The sequence below is a fragment of the Diaporthe amygdali genome (assembly GCF_026229845.1).
Source record: "Diaporthe amygdali strain CAA958 chromosome Unknown NODE_32_length_550834_cov_65_698784, whole genome shotgun sequence".
Lineage (NCBI taxonomy): Eukaryota > Fungi > Ascomycota > Sordariomycetes > Diaporthales > Diaporthaceae > Diaporthe > Diaporthe amygdali.
Window position 1 is genome coordinate 431,538 of NW_026517052.1, and position 20,430 is coordinate 451,967.

Genomic DNA, 20,430 nt, shown 5'->3' on the forward strand with positions numbered 1-20,430 from the left:
ATAGCAAGCACGTTTATGTAAGGACAGCTCTTTTCTGAGGCGCAAATATTCCCTTCCGCCACCCGACTTATTTCCATCCGAACCATTCACCTCTTGGCGGAACCTGGACAGCTCCTTGCGAAGTCACAGAACCTAGGACACTACATGGTGATAGTTTGACGCTATTTTCGCTTCGAACTAAGAGGGACTGAGTACACTCAGGTTGGAATCACAGAGAACGTCTTCCAGACTGTAGCAAAATTTATCTACCTCCGTGCCTACACTCTGAATATTAGTCCCGTATGTTCTGGCACCGGAGGCATGGTTGTCATATGTCCCAATACGCCTAAACGGCACGTGCAGGGATAAAGTAAGGATGGTTCTGACAAAGTTCAGGCAGAATCTTGTGCCAATTAAGAAGCGCCCGTTGGACAGCTGTGTCATGAGCCTCATGTTCAAACTTTCGCTTTGTGACAATAAGATTCATCAACGACGACGACTCTCCCGACGGCTGAGTGCACAACTCAACAGCCCTCTTCTGGATTGCTAGTGGTCTCCTTGGACTGGTCATCAGGTAACTAGCGAACACACTGCCTCTCTCAAAGGTGGCTGTCAAACAGCAAACCCCAGGACCGGAGCTGGCGATGCCCGTCTTACCATCTTAGTACGCACATATGAATCATCTTATGTCTCTGATATCCGAACTGTCGGTCGAGGCTTGGACTTCCGCGACCAAGTTGTAAGCATAGCCCATCCTGCGCAGTCCCGGCAGTAAGTCATTCACCGTCCATTGTTGAAACATGTCTAGTGCTGCTCGTAAGCATTGTCGGTCTCTATCGACACCCCGAGAAAGTACTCGCCAGTGTTTTAAGGAGGCAATTTCAAGGTTGGGGCCTACGGAGTTGGGCGAGCTAGGGGGCGTCCGAATTCCGACTACGCCCCATGCCCTATTGGACTTTTGCTGCCCCGGCTCGAGATATTACGTTAGGCTATGTACTATTGCGTGGGCTGCTGGCCAGGATGCTGCAGGCTTGTGGGGCTTTTCACGGGCGTCAACGTGGGGACCTTTGCCTGTCCAAACACACGGTCAGTGCAGAGTCACTGTACTGTAGTACGCGTAAAGGGATGATGACCTGACTCTGAGGGCTAGCCTTGGTGCCACGACGACGACGAACATGAAGACGACCGTACACAACATTGCCGTGTGTCCAATGGAGAGTATCTGATTACTATAACGCAGTCATCGTGCCGGGGGCAGCGATCGTAATCATCCTGATTCATTCCAGCCACGGTATCTTGACACGCAGCAGTCGATATTCTTATCCGTACCAGCAGCATCGGAGATGAGATTGAATCCGTTTGGCTTCCGGGACCCGCCACGCGACATCCGAAAGCCGTGACCATGGACAGCCAACGGCGAGCCAGAAACGGCCGCCGTCCTGCCGCTGAGTCCCCCGGGTGACGATTAGCGTATTCTGCAGTCAAGACACTAATCCTCCCCATTCCGTCCACCGACTATTCACGGCCACACCGTAGATCCCTCCTTGAATTTTGCGATAACGAGGGGATAAAGTTACTACCCCGCCATCGCGAATGCGAGAAAAGGAAGACGACAAGTGGAGACCGAGCGATCTCAGACTTGCACACCAGTGGCCAGGCCAACTTACGAGAGAAGGAGGAGAAACAACTTGCGTGAGAAGCCATTCAGTAGGACAACGGCTTGGGAGATCATCCTGCGATACCCAATGGGAAGGAGGTCATTCTACTGGTACAGTCAACAGAGGCTATTCGGAAGTAGATTGCCCAATCGGGCTAACCCACGGGATGCCATCCCATATGAGCTTATCCTGTAGAAGGAGGAGGTTGTAGGAGGGAAATATACACCGATCTGCGAGGCGATCTCACAGGAAGTATTCATTATGAATACATGCGGACAGTCTCTTACTCCCTCAGGCCTCAGCTGCTGACTGATGGGACCGGCAAAGAGTCATCGGCCTCGACTACTAAGATACGAGTGCGAGATACGTGTGCACTAAGGAGAGAAACCAGGTCGGGCAGTGGAGTCAGAAGGTGCCGCAGTAATTCTAGAAGGGCAGCGAGCAGGGGACTGGGACTGGGACAGGGGGCGGTGGATCCCGCACGCCTACATTTCGGACAGAACAAGTGCGAATTCCGCACTCGTTTGGTGAATAGTCTGATGCGACCAGCCTGCCACCTCCACCCAAGTCGCTCTCTTATTCGTGTGCAGGTCAATGCAAGCAGGTAAGTCAGTAAAAGAGTCCTTGAATCCAGCCCGAGTCAAAATTGTGCAGCTACAATTCGGTAGCTACCTCTCCCGGGCGAGACTTGTACATATTTCGTCGCCCCAGTCGCCTCCCTGCCGCTTCCCACCTGGTACCCATCCTCCTTCTTAATACATTGAGCGCAACCTCCATCTTCGCCTCAAGTGTCAATCGTCTTCATTCTCAACTTCTATTCTTCCCTTCCCTGTACGCCAAACTGGTTTCTAGCTCAAGAAAAGGGGACCCAGGGTAGAGCATATTCCATAATCACAGCGGCGCAGACTAGTTGTCGCGGGCGCATCAACTTCACTACTACTCTCACGAAACACACCTGAGGTTTTCTTGACGCAACCCAAAAACTTTGCGGCTTCTGGAGCTTACGTGCTGGGTTCTCAGCACGACGCCAAGCCATTATGGCTGAGAAAACTCCCAATAATCAACCCAATGCCAATGCTGGGAACGATGAATCCTCCAGTCGCAGCCAAACACCAGCGAGCGACACGGAGACCAGGGGCAATACAGCAAAATCAGACCCGGAAAAGATATCTGACAAGACATTAGAGAACGACAGTGAAGAACGTGTCGACCTCCAGAAGCTGGATTCCAAGGTCATCAAACCCCAGGATGAGAAGAAGGCCGACCCATACGTGGGCATGGCCCCAGAGCAGGCCGCCATTCTGAGGCGACAAGTCGAGACCCCAGATGTGAAGGTCGGCCTGCGCACGCTGTATCGGTACGCAACAAGAGTCGACCTCATTCTTCTCGTCATCGGCTCCATCTGCGCAATCGCCTCCGGTGCCATCCTCCCCGTCATGACCGTCATCTTCGGTAGCTTGCAAGGGACCTTTGCCGGCTTCTTCAACGGCACCAAGACCTACGACGAGTTCATGAGTGGCATGACAGACCTGGTCCTCATCTTCGTCTACCTGGGCATCGGCGAGTTCGTCACCACCTACGTAGCCACCGTTGTATACATCTATACCGGTGAGCACATCGCTGGCAAGATCCGTGAGCACTATCTCGAGAGCTGCCTGAAGCAGAACATCGGCTTCTTCGACAATCTTGGGTCTGGTGAGGTCGTTACCCGCATCACAGCCGACACAAACCTGATCCAGGACGGTATTAGCGAGAAGATCTCCCTGACCCTTGCCGCCCTGGCTTCCTTCTTCGCGGCCTTCATCATCGGATTCGTCATGTACTGGAAACTGACACTGATCCTCTTTTCCGTTGTTGTGGCAATTGTTTGTATTATGGGTGCTGGCGCGCAGTTCATCGTCAAGTACAGCAAGAAGAACATCAACTCATACGCACTCGGGGGTACCGTGGCTGAAGAGACTCTCAGCTCCGTCCGCAACGCCGTGGCCTTTGGGACACAAGACAGGCTGGCCAAGCTTTATGACGGTCATCTGATCAAAGCCGAATTCTTCGGTGTTAGGCTCAAGAGCGCCATCGCTATCATGATTGGTTTCCTCATGCTCGTGATGAACTGGAGCTATGGTCTGGCCTTCTGGATGGGCTCCAGGTTTTTGGTTGACGGCGTCATTCCCCTGCAGAAAGTCCTGACGATCGCCATGGCCGTCATGATTGGCTCATTTGCCTTGGGCAACGTCACGCCTAATGTACAAGCTTTCACGACCGCCCTTGGTGCCGCAGCAAAGATTTTCAATACCATTGACCGTGCTTCCGCTCTGGACAGCTCCTCCACCGAGGGAGAGAAGCTCGAGAAGGTGGATGGCAGCATCAGGCTCGAGAACGTCAAGATGATTTATCCATCCCGGCCCGATGTCGTGGTCATGGACGACGTGACCCTCGAGATACCCGCTGGCAAGACGACTGCCCTCGTGGGAGCATCAGGCTCTGGTAAATCAACAATTGTAGGTCTGATCGAACGCTTTTACACCCCGGTCCAGGGAAAGGTGTTTCTGGATGGCCACGACACATCGACCCTCAACCTGCGTTGGCTGCGTCAACAGATCGCTTTGGTGTCCCAAGAGCCGACGCTGTTTGGCACTACCATCTACGAGAATATTCGCCATGGCTTAGTCGGCACCAAGCATGAGCACGAAAGCCCTGAGAAGCAGAAGGAGCTCATCGAGGCTGCTGCTGTTAAGGCGTACGCTCATGACTTTATCACCGCCCTGCCGGAGGGATACCAGACGAACGTTGGCGAGCGTGGCTTCCTGCTTTCGGGTGGGCAAAAACAAAGGATCGCGATCTCACGAGCTATTGTATCAGACCCCAAGATATTGCTTCTGGATGAGGCAACATCAGCTTGTAAGTTGTCTATTTATTCATAGACATTGAGAACACCTACCTTTAGATTCGTCTCAGAATAATGCTAACCTTTTACACACAGTGGATTCTCGCAGTGAGGGTGTTGTGCAAGCGGCACTGGAACAGGCTGCCGAGGGACGAACCACCATTGCCATTGCTCACCGTCTGTCCACTATCAGGGATGCTCATAACATCGTCGTTATGAGCCAGGGGCGCATAGTCGAGCAGGGTAACCACAATGAGCTACTTGCAAGGCAGGGTGCATATTATAATCTGGTTACCGCACAGGAAATCGCAAAGGTCGACGAGACCGATGATGAAGACGGATCCTCGGAGCAGGAGAATGGTATTCACAAGAAGGAATCGAATGGAGAGACCGTCACCGCCGTCGAGGGTGAAGGTTTTGAAGCTGATCCCGAAGATGCAAACATCGCTCAGAGATTGAACCGTCAGGCTACATCCAAGTCTCTCTCGAGCATTGCTCTCCAAGGACGCAAGCCCGAAGAGCACAAACAATACTCCGTGTGGACACTCATCAAGACGATTGCGTCCTTCAACAAGGAAGAGTGGAAACTCATGGTTGTCGGCCTCATTTTCGCCGCGCTCTCTGGCGGTGGTAACCCGACGATGTCTTTCATCTTTGCTAATGTCATCACCGACTTGAGCGTGCCCGTCACACCCCAAACCATCCCGGGAATAAGGTCGGATGCTAGTTTCTGGTGCTTGATGTACCTAATGCTGGGCTTGGCCATGCTCATCTGTTTCGCGGTTCAGGGCGTCATTTTTGCCATTGGGTCCGAGAGGATGATCCACAGGGCTCGCGACAGGGCTTTCCGAACAATGCTTCGCCAGGACGTCGAGTTCTTTGACCGCGACGAGAACACTGCTGGTGCCCTCACTTCGTTCCTTAGTACGGAGACGACACACATGGCAGGGCTCAGCGGCGCTACCCTCGGCACCATCCTCATGACCGTCTCGACACTTGTCACCTGCATCGTTGTCGCACTCGCCATTGGCTGGAAGCTGGCCCTCGTTTGTATCTCAACGGTTCCCGTTCTGCTTGCCTGCGGTTTCCTCCGTGTTTGGATGCTGTCAAGGTTCCAGACTCGATCCAAACAGGCCTACGCCTCGTCCGCCAGCTACGCCTCCGAGGCTGTCACGGCCATTCGAACTGTCGCGTCGCTGACCCGTGAGGAAGATGTGCTTGCCAAGTATCGCGAGAGTATCGCTAGCCAGCTGAAGGTCAGCACGAAGTCGGTGCTGAGGTCATCATCCCTGTACGCTGCCAGCCAGTCGTTCATGTTCCTGTGTTTCGCTCTTGGGTTCTGGTACGGTGGAACCCTCATCGCTAAGCGCGAGTACGGCCTCTTCACGTTCTTCCTAGTCTTCTCACAGGTCATCTTCGGTGCGCAATCTGCAGGTACCATCTTCTCATTCGCTCCGGACATGGGCAAGGCTCAGCACGCTACTGGCGAGCTGAAGAAGCTCGCGGACCGGAAGCCCCAGATCGATACTTGGTCCAACGATGGCGACAGGGTGTCCCGAACGGAGAAGGACAGCATTCAGGGCACCATCGAGTTCCGTGACGTCCACTTCAGGTATCCCACCCGGTCCGACGTGCCTGTCCTCAGGGGTCTGAACCTCCAGGTCCAGCCAGGTCAGTACATCGCGCTCGTGGGTCCCAGCGGGTGTGGCAAGAGCACCACCATCGCCCTCCTGGAGCGCTTCTACAACCCCCTCGCGGGCGGCATCTTCGTCGACGGGCGCGAGATCTCGTCCCTGAACGTCAACGACTACCGGAGCTTCATCGCGCTGGTCAGCCAGGAGCCGACGCTGTACGCGGGCACGATCCGCGAGAACATCCTGCTGGGCGCGACGGACCCGGACACGATCACGGACGCGCAGGTCGAGGCGGTGTGCCGCGAGGCCAACATCTACGAGTTCGTCATGTCGCTGCCCGACGGCTTCAACACGCTGGTCGGGTCCAAGGGCACGCTGCTGTCGGGCGGTCAGAAGCAGCGCCTGGCCATCGCGCGCGCGCTCATCCGCGACCCCAAGATCCTGCTGCTCGACGAGGCCACGTCGGCGCTCGACTCGGAGTCGGAGCACGTCGTGCAGGCCGCGCTCGACCGCGCCGCCAAGGGCCGCACCACCATCGCCGTCGCCCACAGGCTGTCGACGATCGCCAAGGCCGATTGCATCTATGTGTTCGAGAAGGGCGTCGTCGTCGAGGAGGGCAACCACCAGGACCTCATGCGCGCCAACGGGAGGTACGCCGAGCTGGTGCGGCTGCAGAGCTTGGAGAAGAGCTAAGCATTAAGCAATCCACGTCCCTCAGGATTGTTGTTTTTGCTTCTCCCGACATGCCTTCCAGCATTTCTGAAGACGATGTGCATGATGTGATTTACGTTTGTGTGTTGCAGGGCCCTGCATCAGGGCCTTTATGCATACCTCATCAAAAACAGGGAGTTTGTGCTGGGTTTTGTAGCGGTGGCATATTGTCTATTTTTGCATGGCATGGTTGGCTACAGGTCAGAAAAGATCTGCATAGACATTGGCGTTGGGGAATGATATGCAGCGATTGCATTTCTCATCTCATTTTGGTAGAGGACGACATCGATGATAGATAGTCGACCCGATTCAATAGCTTAATGCATTTCGTCATGACGATGCCTAGCCGTTTTTGAGATTCTTCATGGTTCTGTTTATTGGTTATTCTACAAGACCGAAGCCATTCGGAGCTTGTCCCGCAGGGAGACTTCTCCACAAGAGGCTGTCCCATGGGATATTATCCCATAAGAGGTTATCCCATAAGAGGTTTCTCTACAGGAGGTTATCCCATGACTGGTATTGCAGGTCTCTTCCAATACTTGGTGGAAGACACATCAAGAGAAGTACGTGAAGCTTTGTTCATATCACAGACGGAGAAAAGCTTTTCCCGTATGTCGTTCCACGAAAGGTTGTTCATGGGAGGTAGCTTGGCAGAAAGTTATTCTAAGCTTGTGAGTTCATCCCATGAAAGGTTATCCGATTGAAGTCTATCTTATAAGACTCAAGGTTCTTCTATATATAGTTATCCCAGGGCAAGAAGTTTGTTCCGCAGGTCATCTCACGAAAGGTTATCCATCTCCCAAGAGAGAAGAGAAACGTCGTCCGAATAAATTTTGCATCATGGGAGTTCATACCATGGAGGCTTTCTGAGTGAAACTATCACAGCACTTAGCCTTTGCTACGAAACCTTGAGCAGTGCCTGAAGACAAGTAAGTAAAAGAAAAGTGCCCATCTACCAACGAGGTATTCACCGTCCGCAATCGGCGTCATGTTATTGAAGATTTGTACGTGTGGAATGTGAGCGCGCCTCGGTCCATTCCGAGGAAACAGTACACAAATGTCTCGCATCAGAGTGAGACGGGACGCGCATGTGGTGCTCTGGGGGGACGGCCTGAGATTCGTGTTTAAGACGGGCAATTGCTCCTCCCGAGCACTCGATTGTGCTCTGGTGGGCAGGTCCGGCTGCACGGTTGGTTTTTGTGTTTATCGACTCCCTTGCCTGCGGAGACGGCTCGGCAGCAAATCAGAATATCTCGTAGACGAGTGACACCTGGGCAGACGTGGGCCTGATGTCCCTGTGATTCGCATACACAAGCCACCACGTGTGGACTTCGTGCTCGAGATTAGGACACCCGTTCTGGAACGAGTTGGGTCGCGTTTGCCAGACTTACAAGCGAGGCTTGATCTCGTGGTGGTGACGCCTCTCGACCCCATCGCATGACTTGCAACCTTCACAGACATAGGTACGTAAGCAGCTTTGTCAAAAGCCCCCAAGGCCCAGACCCGGGGAAGAACTATCGATCTGAAGGATGTCCCCAGAGGCCGTGGTGTGTTCCTTCAAGTGAGACAGGGCTGCAATAGGGCGGCGTGAAGTGGCTTGCACGATGGGAGCAATCCTGACAGGGCAAGCCATATAATAATAAGCAGCAGCAACATGGACCGAAACAGCGAAAGGCTCAGGCCCAGGCACAGGCCCAGGCACAAGCGCCCACTTCCGGTTGAGGCTGCATAAGCCCCGGTGGCACAATGTCGAGGTGGTGTAAGGATGGGCGGCGGCGGTTCCTGAGCTTCCTGGATCCTCTGTTAATGATCCTCAGCCCGGGGGCGCCTGCGGGTGGACGGCCTTGGAAGATTCACAGAGGAGAAAGACAGTTGCTGTGCGACCTTCCCTGCCGTTATTACCTGGGCCTGCAGTGCTCAGGGGGCCACATACATTGTTATTTCACCGTCTAAAACTCTTCTGGAAACCAGAGCTGTGATGAGTCAGTTTTTCGACGGGTATGCGAAGCTTCGGACAGCTGGAGAGCTTGAGAAAGCAATTTCCAGGCCCGGTAATTGGGGACCCCACTCCCACCCAACCCATGTGGCTGAGCAAGCAGCAGCAGGAACTGCAAGTCTGGCAGACCAGCCAGACATGAGCTCGTGTGGGTCTGGCTCAGGCTCAGGCCCAGGGCTCACGCAAGCTCGCATGGACCGGCCTCGGTCGACGATCTCGGCACGTCGATCCGGAGGGTTCTCCTGTGGAGAAGTGGAATGGAAAATCCGGACACGGGGCCGAGTTTGTTCGCCATGCCGAAATGAGGTTGGTGTCAACTGGCGATCGACCGGGCCTGTCAGTGCTTGTGGGTGACCTTGTGGGTGACGGTGACGGGTTGGTTCCTGGATCCTGCGGTGAGATTATTCTAATATTATAATTATCCATGGGCTGGCTGCACCGCACCTGTCATAAACAAGAGAAGGCCAGCGAGTGGGCTTGGCCCTTGAGACGGGCCGCCTGGGCAGCCAACACGCACCAGAGACAGACCACACACCCACTGGATTGGAGGCTGTGGGCTTCCTCGCTTCCCAGACATCCGGTCCAGCGTTCGGCAGAGGAATGGAGTGGCTTTGGAGGTCTAGAAGCAACGATCGACAGTCTTTGTTCTGTGCATATTTCTTGCAGAGATCGGCGGTCGTTCGCCCGGTCGATGCTGATGCTGATCAGCTCAAGCCATCCATCCATGGTCCATTCACCCATCCGCCGACGGCGTTACTCAGGCCGTTTCTTTTTCCTGCAACGTCTTGGGAACTGGTCAACTGTTCAACTGTCTACCCAGGTACATAATGTAATACAATAGTGCGTACCTAGATACAGTATGTGGCGGTCTGCGTGGATCTCAGCCCACCGGCCCATACCAGCGCTCTGGAAGGGGAATGGCTTACCGAATTATTGAATTCTGTGATGCACTCTCATCCCATCTCATCCCAGCTCTCTCTCTGGCCTGCGGGCCTGCTGGCCCCACCTTTCCAAGGTCGCCCAGGCCTCGAGGCTCGGATTGTTGGTAGTTCATCCAGGGCCAAGCTCGGCCGGGGGTGTGGGAAGGGCGAGTGCCAGGGCCAAGGGCCAGGGTCAGGCGGTCACATCAACCCCCACCTCTTCCAGGGGCACCATGTGGTACTGCCCAGGTGTACATACACACGCGCTCACTCGCTCACTCAATAACTCGTCCCTCCAACACGGGCAGGTCCACCCACCATCACAGAAACGAGCCTGCCCATTCCAACCGAAGCCTGTACCTTCCCTACCTTGCCTACCTTGCCTACCTTGCCTACCTTGCCTACCTTCCCTGTCCTGCACGCACCTTCCCTTCCAGGGCCCTTCCTGTCATTTTGCTAATTGCCTCGCCTGCCTCCCCTGCCTTGTCTCTTCGTGTCTTCGAGCTTGTTTGGCTCTTTTTTGTTTTGTTTCCCTCTTGTCTCTGGATTGCCCATCTCCCATCCCCACCACCGGCCGTCAACCACTTTCATACGACTTGCTCTGGGTCGCGTAACAGCAAGGTCCGACCCCGACCGTATTTGTCGTGTCTCTTACTAGTCCAGGCCAGGCTAGGAGTCTTCCTCTTCCTCTTCGAGCCTCGTCGTGTGCTCGCCGTCCCGTTTTGGTAGCCGACCCTCCAGCGCCGCTCCAAAATTATCTCTCACTGAGATCCTACTGTCAAGGTTCTCCCGACCTTTCAACGGTCCAAAGTCGATAACGACGCTGCTGCTGCCCACCATTCCAAACTTTGCTCAGTCAGATCTCAGACCACAGACAAGACCACAGTCAGACCTGGGTAGCCCCTTCTCCCAAGCGCCCTCTCACGCCCCCGCATGGTTTATCCGCACCTCGCCTCGCCTCGCCTCGCCCTTCCCTTCGCTGGAAAACCACTCGCTTCTTCTCGGCGTCATTACTATTAGCTTTTCAGCACCTTCTCACGCCAGCTACGTGTGCAGATTACACTGCGGCATAGTTCTCTTTGTCTACAAGTAGACTTTGTGCCCTGGCGCATTCCATTGGCTTGGCCTCCCGCTCTACGGGAACCGACTTAATTTTACCCGTCCGCGCCTAAGCTGTTCTGGCCTTGGAGCAAGCCCGCCGCGCAGGTCAACTTGATAAAATACTGTCCCACTGCCACCTCGCCCTACCATCCGCGCCTCTTAAGATTAGCCCTTCCCTCCCTTCGCTTTTCTCCTACCTTGGCCAGCCCTGCTAGCCGTCTTTGTTCCCGGCCCTACTCTGGTGCTATCGCTACATTGCGGCTACGTTAAAAGGGCATGGGCCGAACCCGCGCCACGAGGTAAAAAGGAGCTGATCCGGCAATCCGCGCGACGATCGTCCACTTTGTCACCACCAAGATCAGCATTCCGGCGACGATCCTTCACCCACTTCCCTTCGTGACCACTCCGTTGGTCACCAGTCACTCGTTGAGGAAACCTGGGATTCACCTGTGTCACTGGACTATGTTTCACTTGAATCAAATGTGTTGTGCAGCCACGATATGACAATGGCTACCTTCAACATTTCTCTCTTTGGCGGTGATGCTCTCGCCCACTCGTCGACTTCAAACACAGCTCTTCACTACAGACCACGGATACAATGGTCCACGGCACTGTGCCTTGTGTTGTCGCTCGCCTCGAGCGCGTTGGCGACTCGTACTACCATTGATGAGCTGCCGGAACCAACACGGGCCCCAGATCTGGCACAAGCTCTTCTGCTGGACACGCATATACCAGTCTTGGACCAAGGAAAGTGGACAATGATGGAACCAGCAGAGAATGAGCTTCGACGAAGGGCTACGGCTGGAGGCTCTGTGACCACCACATTTGAGATTACAATTTCGCCGTCAGCAACTGCCACATCTACAACTTCGTCAAGCCCATTGCCGAGCCCCTTCGATGGTGGCATATCAAGCAACTTCACTTCCACCAGCTGTCCGACCTTCTTCGAAAGCATGCTTGCTGATCCCGAATTGCAAGCATGTTATCCAGTGTCCATGATGCTTCAGGTAAGGCTGCACTTGCTCGCTCAAGCCACTGCTCCTTCAAGCTCCCTACTTTATGCTGACGATTTGGTACGCAGAGCTCACAATCCTTCTTTGAGGCTGAGAAGTCGCTTGTTAGCATATCGACAGTGCTCGATCATGCATGCGAGGCAAACGTTACTCGCTGCACCGACTACCTAGCAAGAGTGGCTAGGAACTTGACTGACTCGAGCAATTGTGGTGCTGACTACCAAGCGGGCAATCCGACAGTCACGGAAGCCTACCTGGGTCTCACCTCTTACCAGGTCGTATACAGTGCCACCTGCCTCAAAGATCCAAAAACAGCCGTGTACTGTTTTGGGAACGCAGTAACGAACCAGACAAACCCAACGGAGACATATTTCTATTACCTACCTTTGAACTCGACTCTCCCGGGCGGCACTGTACCTATTTGTGCCTCGTGTCTCCAAGACACGATGGACATTTATCAGGTTGCCACAGCAAATCGAAGGCAGCCTATTGCCAATACGTACGACTCGGCCGCCGAGCAGGTCAACACCCTATGCGGGCCAAATTTCGCAAACACGACAATGCCCGAGGCTATAGTGTCCAGCGCCGGGTTTTCGGCTTTGGTCCGGGGACCGTCATGGGTACTTTCCTCGTCCATCTTGATCATGGCAATAAGTTGGCTCCTGTGATCACGGAGCTACAGTTCGGCCGCTGCGGCCGTTTACTTCATTTATTTTGGCATATTTGCCCGACATTGGAATTTACTCGACGACTACAATTGGATATACAAGCGCTTTGATACCCCTCATACTACGCCGGTTATTGTTTATATTTTATTCTCTTTCAGATTCGGTCTCCGGCGGTGGAGCCGATGACCGACTTCTTGGGTGGCGTTTCAATTCTGGGTCGGCTCTCTGCTTCGCGGGGCAAGAAGAAAATCTTGCGCTCTGGGTATGGGCTTGTGTTAGCAACTTTCAGACGGTCTGATGGGGCTTACCGGACGGGCCGACATATATATTTCGGGGAGACCATGGCTCTTGGTCACGAGACGGCGTTTTGGAAAATGGACCCCTGAGCTCTGCTCATCACGTCCCCAGCTGGGTTGCTGGGGATGGTTCTTTCTGGACATATTGATGTTCTCTGGGACATGTCACATTGTTATGTATACTTTATGCTTTATTGATAATCAGACTTAGCCATACCTAACTTGGACATGATCACAACATTTTGACTGTTTCCTTTCAACACGTTTTCTCAAAAGCTGTTTGTGGCTCATTTCTGTCTACCGCCCTTCTGTTCTGCTTATGATTAATGCTCTAGTTCCTAGGAGTTGCAGGCCCCACGGCATTCCGGACTGGAGTTTCCCGCTGTCAAGGCTCCTTGTGAGAGATATTGGAGCTGTTGATTTGCGTTCCGTCATGTCCACCAGTTCATCGTAGCCGTCCTTGGAGTTCCCTCCAAATGTACTTACTGCCCAGACTTTGCTTAGGTACGAAATTGCGCAATTAAGTCGATGTATCACGGCAATCCCGGAGAGGTCATGCCTGCCTTTTACATCTTCTCACAGGAATCCAGCTTTTACTCCTGGCCCATCGCCACCCAGGGCCCGCATATCTTCCTGAAAGGCGATCTCCATGGCGCGTCAGTGAAAACTGTTTTGGGGGCTAGATCATGTCTTTGCTTTTTTTGCGAAGCTACCTAAGTCCAACAGGTTGAAGATGGCCTCTCTTTACCCCACCTCCGGTTTACCTCCGCTTCACCAAGAAGCCACCCTTCCTCGCCACCGGCCTCCCCCTCCTCAGCAGCAGCTCCTTGTCGTGCCGTGAGTACTTGCCCAGCTTCGGCGCCAGGCTCGTGTCATCCTGCTTCCTCACGACGCGGTACACGGTTGATCCCACGCGTTGGTCCTGCGGCCGACGGGACTCGGCCTTGGCCACCTGCTTCGCGACAGTGTTGAACTTTGCCTTCCTCGGTTTCCGGTTGCCGTCGTCTGAGTCTCCTTCCTCGTCGTCCTCTTCATCCTCAGAGGCGGCCTCGAGGAAGTCGTCCGGCAGCATGTCGGGGAGGGCACGCCTGTCGAGTCGCTTGCGCGTCGGCGCATCGGTCTTTTGTGCTGGCTCTGGAGAGACCTCCGCTGCCTCTGCTGCTGCTTTCTTATCGGGGACGCCCTGCTTCTTCTTGCGGGTCTCAGCCTGCTGCTTGAGCCGCGCGTCACGCTCTTGTCGCTTGCGCCTCTGAAGCTCTGATTGTCTGGTGCTCCTGAGTTAGCAAACATTGCCCGCCTGGTCTCGTCCACCCGTCATGTTTTCGGCTTACTTCTCTGCGGCTCTTGTGGCCGCTTGGGCGGACTTCGCAGCCTGTGCTGCTGCTGTGTGCGATGAGACGGCCTCCGGGGCCTCGTCGTCACTGTCACTCTCCTCATCGTCCTCGGCCACCTTGGCATCACCTTCAGCATCACCCTTGGAAAGTTGCACGTCCAGCAGATTTTGTGCCGGGGCTTCCTGCGGCGTGAAGAACTCGGCGGGCCCGTCGTCGTCGTTGAAAACGATGTGCTTCCCGGCCGGTTTCGTCACCGGCGTCGACACGGGGATCTCGACCTTGACGTTCCTGTGGGTGTGCTTCTTGCCGCTCGACCCCGACTCGGACTTGGAGATTTTAACGGAAGAAACCTTAGCCTTCTTTGCGTTGGGGCTCTCATCCTCGTCCTCCTCAGCTGCCTTCCGCTTGCCGCCCTTCCTTGCTGGCGTCACCGCCTCTGGTTGTGGCTCGGAATCATCCCCAGCCTCTTCATCCTGCGCTGCCTCCGCATCTAGGTCCGGTATGTCGTCGTAACTTGAATTCTCATCTGATGAGAGCTCGACGACCTCTGGCTTCGACTGGCGTGATGGAGTGGATTTCGATTTTGGGGACTTGGCTGTGGCCTTCTTGGGGGCCATCTTGTGCTTCAAATGAGAACTCCTGATCCACCAGGTGATGTATAATATGTACGATCTGAAGTCTTGCTAGATTGCATGTAGTGAACCTTTGTCAGGTCTGTCGATGTGCTTCACTTCAGAGGGGGTGGTTAAGGTGAGATGAGATTGAAATCCATCCAACTTTTCTACCAGGGTCCTTATCGATAACAGTGGAGCTGCTGCATATGTGATTGGCTCAAGAGCTGCCCTGTTGGACCCACCTTATCCGTCTGGCTCGGTCTGGTCCACGGCCAGCCAAATCTGACCACTACCAGTCCTCATACATGTGTGAGAGGATCTCAATGATTTGAACAGACTGAGGTGGACATAAACACCTAAGCCCCCGAAAGTCCGCGTGAGGCAGAAAATAAAATATTTTGCCTACTCTATCCTTTTCACAGGTCGCGTACGTAATTACGATAAACACGCCGAAGACATCCGAGTCGCATCGAAATTCGAGTCTATGAGCCCATGAGCTCACTCATCACTCCCGGCCAACCGGCCAGGAGATTGTTGCTCTTGCTCAACTTTCGTTCTACGATTTCATATCAGAATCCCATTCATCCGCCACATATGCTGTTGCCTCAGTCTGTACATAGTCCAAGGAATCGGCAATTCGCACAAAATTCCCATCCAGCCCGCCCTCCAGCCCGCCCATCTCCTTCATCAACGGCATCAGCAAGGTTATCTGCGAAAGGTTCTGAGGCTCCAAGGTTGATCTTCTCACAATCTGACGTACCACCAATCAAGGACTGGACACAAAGCATTGAAGGCCTGGGTGCCCAGCACCTTACTCCCTTGCAGTGTGTGGACGCCGCTCAGCGCTACGTATCTGCAGCCACACAACATGAGAGCTCCTGGCGACCCAGACTCGAGAAAGGTAGGCACGGTCCGAATGAGGCTCAGTAACATTTCTTTTTTCTTCTTTCATTATGGTGGCCTTCCTGAAAAATATGCCGCGAATGCATGCTTTTCTCATACGCTGAACGCGGCTGACCAAGTCTAGATTTCGATCTGCCTGTCTCTCTCCTCCACTGGATCGGAATCCTCCTCATCTCTGATAGCTCTGCCGTGCGATGGAGGCTCGGCACACATATGCTACGGTCAGCGTCGGAGCTGGGATATGACCCTTCAACATTATCGCTTGTCCGCATCTTCTCCAGCGTACCTTTAGGTATGCAGAAGAAGGTGGCCTCTTCCAAAATATACATTGACGCAAACGCTCGCTTTCAGAAGATTCTGCGACAGGGCACAGATCCCGACGCGCTTACTCTTCAGGGTATCATTCTTGCAAAATCAGGAGTTAAGAGCCAAGAAAAGCAGGCTTTGGACTTATTTCGCAGAGCAGAAAAGGCGTGGGAATTGAAGGCCAAGTCCAGCGCACAAGGTGATCATGGGGCTCAAGCTGGCGCAACTTCGCATACCAGTGATACTCAAAGCTTCAACATCAAGAAAGGGGCCATTCCAGATTATGTGAGCCTCCCAGAGCCGCGAACACCGAGGTGGGACTGGGAGGTCAGCTGGGCGCTGGAGCAAGGCAAAATACTCCAGAGGCAGGACCGCCACAAGGAAGCCAGGGCCTTATTCCGTGTGGCGGCGCTTGAGCTAGACAACCCGCAGGGCTTCTGGCAACTCGCATGCCTCATGGATGTGCCGCAAGACTCGCCTGAACGAAGGACGTATCTGCTCAAGGCAGCTATATCAGGTGTACAGGAGGCGTGCCGCGAGTTGGGGTTGCTCGAGAAGATGGCGGCAGAGAAGACAGGGCTGGGGGAGAAGGACAGAACGGACCGGGAGATGATGAGCCGGGAGTGGTTTCGACTCGCGGACGGCGAAGATCTCAAGTTGATTCAGGACGAGGAAGAAGCATAGCGGGTGCTCAGGGCCATCCTCCATGATACGGGATAAAAGCGCGCATCAGGTTTGGTGCGATGGACGATTGTCCAGATACACTGATTGCGGGGACCCCAAACCCCCCTACAGGTAATCAGGAGTAAATATGAAACGTCAAAAGGAAACCATCATCGACACTGTCGTACAGATCATCTATATCATAAGATAATCTCACGGGATGTACTTCACTGATCGGGTGCCAGTTCAGTCAGCCGATGTCTGGGAGCATGGGAGCTGTAGGTACAAGACCTCTGTACATCTAGTATCAACTCTCGAACCAGCTATTCATGGATTCTTGCAACATATGCCTTGAGTCTCGTATGTTCTTCTACGAGGATGACTCCTTGGAATATTCCCATATTAGTTATGCCGTACAGTAACAGCTGGCTCTGCTCCACGGCGGTGCCGCTTCTGTGTCACTAACCCGTCATTTTCCGACTCAAAACTGTTCCGCAGAGGAATGGCCATGGGAACTTCCTGCTGCTGATACTAGACTACATCGAGCAGAGAGGGTGTCAAGGTTTTCTGAGGTGGTTCTGGTGAACCAACCGTATACTTCCCCGTTCTGGGCGCCTACTTCAAAGTCGAGGCTGATATCGCCCACACGTCACCTCTCACAGGCGGCAATGCTGGTACAGCTACGGAAACCGGCTTCGATATAGTTGACAAAGTTCAGACAAGGCAGACATACCGATGCAGTGCCGAAAACCATCTGATGTAAGGCTGATTCACTCGGGGATTACTGGACGAGGGCAGGGCAGAGCAAACCTAGAGAACCATTCAAAGCCCGCCTCCCCGGGCTTGAGCTACTGGGTCGTAACAAAAACAAACCTAGAAACAGGTCCTTGGGGCAGGATAGGCACAGTCCCGGTTTCTTCCAGGATGTGGTGTGTGGCCTGTCGATCGGTTGAACGGGTGGCACGCGGGTTGTTCGCGTCGACCGTGGTTCAATATGGTGTGGTAGCTCATAGCTCAGGGTCCCTCGTCCCAAAGGTTCATGTTATAGTTCTTTTCCACCACAGAGAAATGTTTCTCATCACCAAGCTTCATGCCGTTCGTAGGAACCGGTCACATATTGGTGAACCCGCAGCTTGCACGTGCGGGAAGACATCCATCCGCGCCCATCTTAAGGTCCAGTTCAAGGAACGGGCTGGGATTCGACGTGCTCGTATCCCCCCCCCCTTTTCCCATCCATGGACGCGGGAATAAAACCCGCCCTCACAGGTGTCGTCCGATCTCGTCCAAGCCGCGCGGATTAAGCTCTGCAAGTTCCCTGCAGCCCCTCCCAGCGGAAACCCGGTCCGGCGGTGACGTGCAGGCCAGAAGCATCAACAGAAGCTCCAGGCCGAGGCGGCCAGGGGTGGTAACCCAAATATCGCGCCAACCAAGGACGCGGCTGGGGTGACACTGAAAAGTCAGATTTGCCGGAGAATATTTCCCATGTGATGGCAGTAGAGAGGGCTGGCCGAACCTGGGGAGTGTCATTCGGCAAGGTGCCGGGCCGTTTCACAACCACACTTGGCCCTTGATCCCTCAACGAAACTCCCCATCACACGCTGGCCTGGATGTTCCCAGGCCCCGGGAACAATCGACCACACAAAACAAACAAGACTCTGGACTACGCGTTATCATTCACGGGAAATTCGGATGTGATGCTTCTGTCAGATTTATTTTCGCGTCGTTCTGGCGTTTGGCTGGCGAAGAGGAATAAGTCTCGTCTGATCGCCCGTCAAGTGTGACGTCTCTTCATGATAAGTCTTGGCGGTGGCCATCTCCGTCCAGATCTTCCAGCGAGCCTAAACCTTGTCGATGGCTCTTGAAGGTTTTATCCTATCCTACCTGTGCGTTTCTGCCTTGCCTGCGTTACTGTTCAAGGGCGAGCTTGGCCGGCCTTTCAAGCTTTCATGGTGCTCTTGATGGTAGCACAAGGAATACCACTTGCGGTGATACCTGCCATCACTTCCGAAAGGGGCTTCGGTGGCCACGAAGTCGGGCAAATGTTTTCAACCCAACGATAGGAGGGGGTTGCTGTGCCTCGTATTATATTGTCTTTGGGCCTTGGAGAGACCCTCGGCCTTGAAGCCAAATAGCTAGGTGAACCTAAACCAACACGCTGACCTCCCAGTGGAGCACCTCCGGTCGTGAATCGTCCAAAACTTCCCTGTTCATCATCGTGCAACGCCCGCGTGTTTTGTGCTGGTGGGAAAAATCTAGTCCAGCGCCCCTGACGTATATGCGATTGTCTAGACCTTCGCCCAACCCCGAGTCCAGTCCCAACGCCCATAACGGATAGACCTATCCGACAAATGTTGCAACAAGACCAAGCTTGTTCCGTTCTCACCGTGTGACCACGCCCTGCTCGCAGTCACAACGTACCCAGAATGCAGAAAACGCCATTGGCCTTCTTTTCCCTTCCTTTTTATGCATGTGCGCAAGCAGACCCAAGCAGACCCAGGCAGACCCAAGCGGTTCATCCAATCATCGCCATCCACACGCAGAAAGCCACATCCCCCCCGGGGAGGGGCTTTGCGCTCGTAGGCTTCAGTTGGCCTCCCACATCGGAGCCGCAGTCCAGATAGTAGCCAGGAAACCAGTATTATATCGAGAAAATTCGAGAAGTGATTATCAGAAGGTATAACGAATAAGCCGAGGTCCAGTGAGTATGTCCACCAGGAACACACTCACAGCCGGCACCGTATCCTACAAAATCCGCCTATGAGTGACAACTCAAGCTGGCGAGAAGAGGACAGAGCGTTCTCACAGGCTGCCGTTCCTTGCTCGCTTGCGAGGGGAGTCTTCTCCGCCCGAGTTCTCGTCGCTTTCGTCCCTCTTGCTGGTCTTATCGTTGCCCTTCTTGGTGGGTATATTGCACCCTTGATGCTTCAAGGCCTTGGCGAGCGCGGACGACTCGAGCATGCCAGGGAACTCCTTAGCGCTAAAGGTTTGGAAGACGTCGGAGAGCAGCTCGGCTCTGATCATCGATTTGGCGTTCGGTCGCAGGGGCCACTCCAGGACGACAAGTACAAATTTGAGCCTGTACCTCCCAGGGGTGCGACATGAGATGTCAGGGAAGCAGAAGAAGCAGCCTTCCTCCCCACGCTCGTCAAACCCAACAAAGGGGGATGCGACGAGGTTGCCCATTAATCGTTTCTGCCTCGTATAGTCGTCGGGCATCCCTGACATGTCCTCCTCGCCGTCCGGGCTCCATATAGAGCAGTGGACAACATAAGAAGGTTGTCTCAATTTGCGGCTGATTTCTTGTCTTGAAAGCCAGGGAGCATCAATCTTCAGCTGTAGAATCGGCGGCGGGTCCACGACCCGTCTATCCCTGTCGCCCAATCCACATGACCGCGCATTCGCGGGCTGCTGCCGTAGACACAGGTCGAATTTCAGGTCTGAAGACACTCTGTCGTCATTCAGCAGCGAACGCACCGTCATGCTACTCTTCGAGTGCTGCCGAGGGGTCTGCGCCTCGCTGGATGAATGACCCGGCGGTTGAGAACCTTGCGTTGGCCAAGCCTGCCTCGTGTTTGGTGGCAGGCTTTCTGCCTGGCTGACCGGCACGCTATGATTAATCGGTCGGGGGACACTCGCTGGAACATAGTTCCCACTGATTCCCGGAATATGTGACACTTCTTGTATTCTCGTGCCTCTAGGAAAGACCGGATCAGACCTCTCACCACCTGAGGAATTGTTCTGCGTTGGGGA

General features: G+C 54.2%; 5 protein-coding genes across 5 annotated transcripts; 3 read left to right on the plus strand and 2 right to left on the minus strand.

Annotated features, from left to right (window-relative positions):
* Nucleotides 1-2,674: 2,674 nt before the first annotated feature.
* On the plus strand, nucleotides 2,675-6,848 carry J7T55_009620 (leptomycin b resistance protein pmd1; the record flags this gene model as incomplete). Its single annotated transcript, XM_053132697.1, has 2 exons — nucleotides 2,675-4,535; nucleotides 4,618-6,848. 2 exons carry the CDS (start codon nucleotides 2,675-2,677, stop codon nucleotides 6,846-6,848), a joined length of 4,092 nt encoding a protein of 1,363 aa, XP_052989451.1.
* A 4,541-nt stretch (nucleotides 6,849-11,389) lies between these two features.
* J7T55_009621 (uncharacterized protein) lies at nucleotides 11,390-12,564 on the plus strand (the record flags this gene model as incomplete). The annotated part of the gene is made up of 2 exons (XM_053132698.1): nucleotides 11,390-11,890; nucleotides 11,965-12,564. The coding sequence occupies 2 exons, from the start codon at nucleotides 11,390-11,392 to the stop codon at nucleotides 12,562-12,564; spliced, it is 1,101 nt and encodes a 366-aa protein (XP_052989452.1).
* Nucleotides 12,565-13,620: 1,056 nt separating this feature from the next.
* J7T55_009622 (uncharacterized protein) lies at nucleotides 13,621-14,811 on the minus strand (the record flags this gene model as incomplete). Its single annotated transcript, XM_053132699.1, has 2 exons — nucleotides 13,621-14,125; nucleotides 14,192-14,811. The coding sequence occupies 2 exons, from the start codon at nucleotides 14,809-14,811 to the stop codon at nucleotides 13,621-13,623; spliced, it is 1,125 nt and encodes a 374-aa protein (XP_052989453.1).
* A 591-nt stretch (nucleotides 14,812-15,402) lies between these two features.
* J7T55_009623 (uncharacterized protein) lies at nucleotides 15,403-16,701 on the plus strand (the record flags this gene model as incomplete). Its single annotated transcript, XM_053132700.1, has 4 exons — nucleotides 15,403-15,416; nucleotides 15,467-15,526; nucleotides 15,594-15,709; nucleotides 15,836-16,701. The coding sequence occupies 4 exons, from the start codon at nucleotides 15,403-15,405 to the stop codon at nucleotides 16,699-16,701; spliced, it is 1,056 nt and encodes a 351-aa protein (XP_052989454.1).
* A 2,778-nt stretch (nucleotides 16,702-19,479) lies between these two features.
* Nucleotides 19,480-20,160, minus strand: J7T55_009624 (uncharacterized protein; the record flags this gene model as incomplete). Its single annotated transcript, XM_053132701.1, has 1 exon — nucleotides 19,480-20,160. One exon carries the CDS (start codon nucleotides 20,158-20,160, stop codon nucleotides 19,480-19,482), a length of 681 nt encoding a protein of 226 aa, XP_052989455.1.
* Between the last annotated feature and the right edge of the window lie 270 nt (nucleotides 20,161-20,430).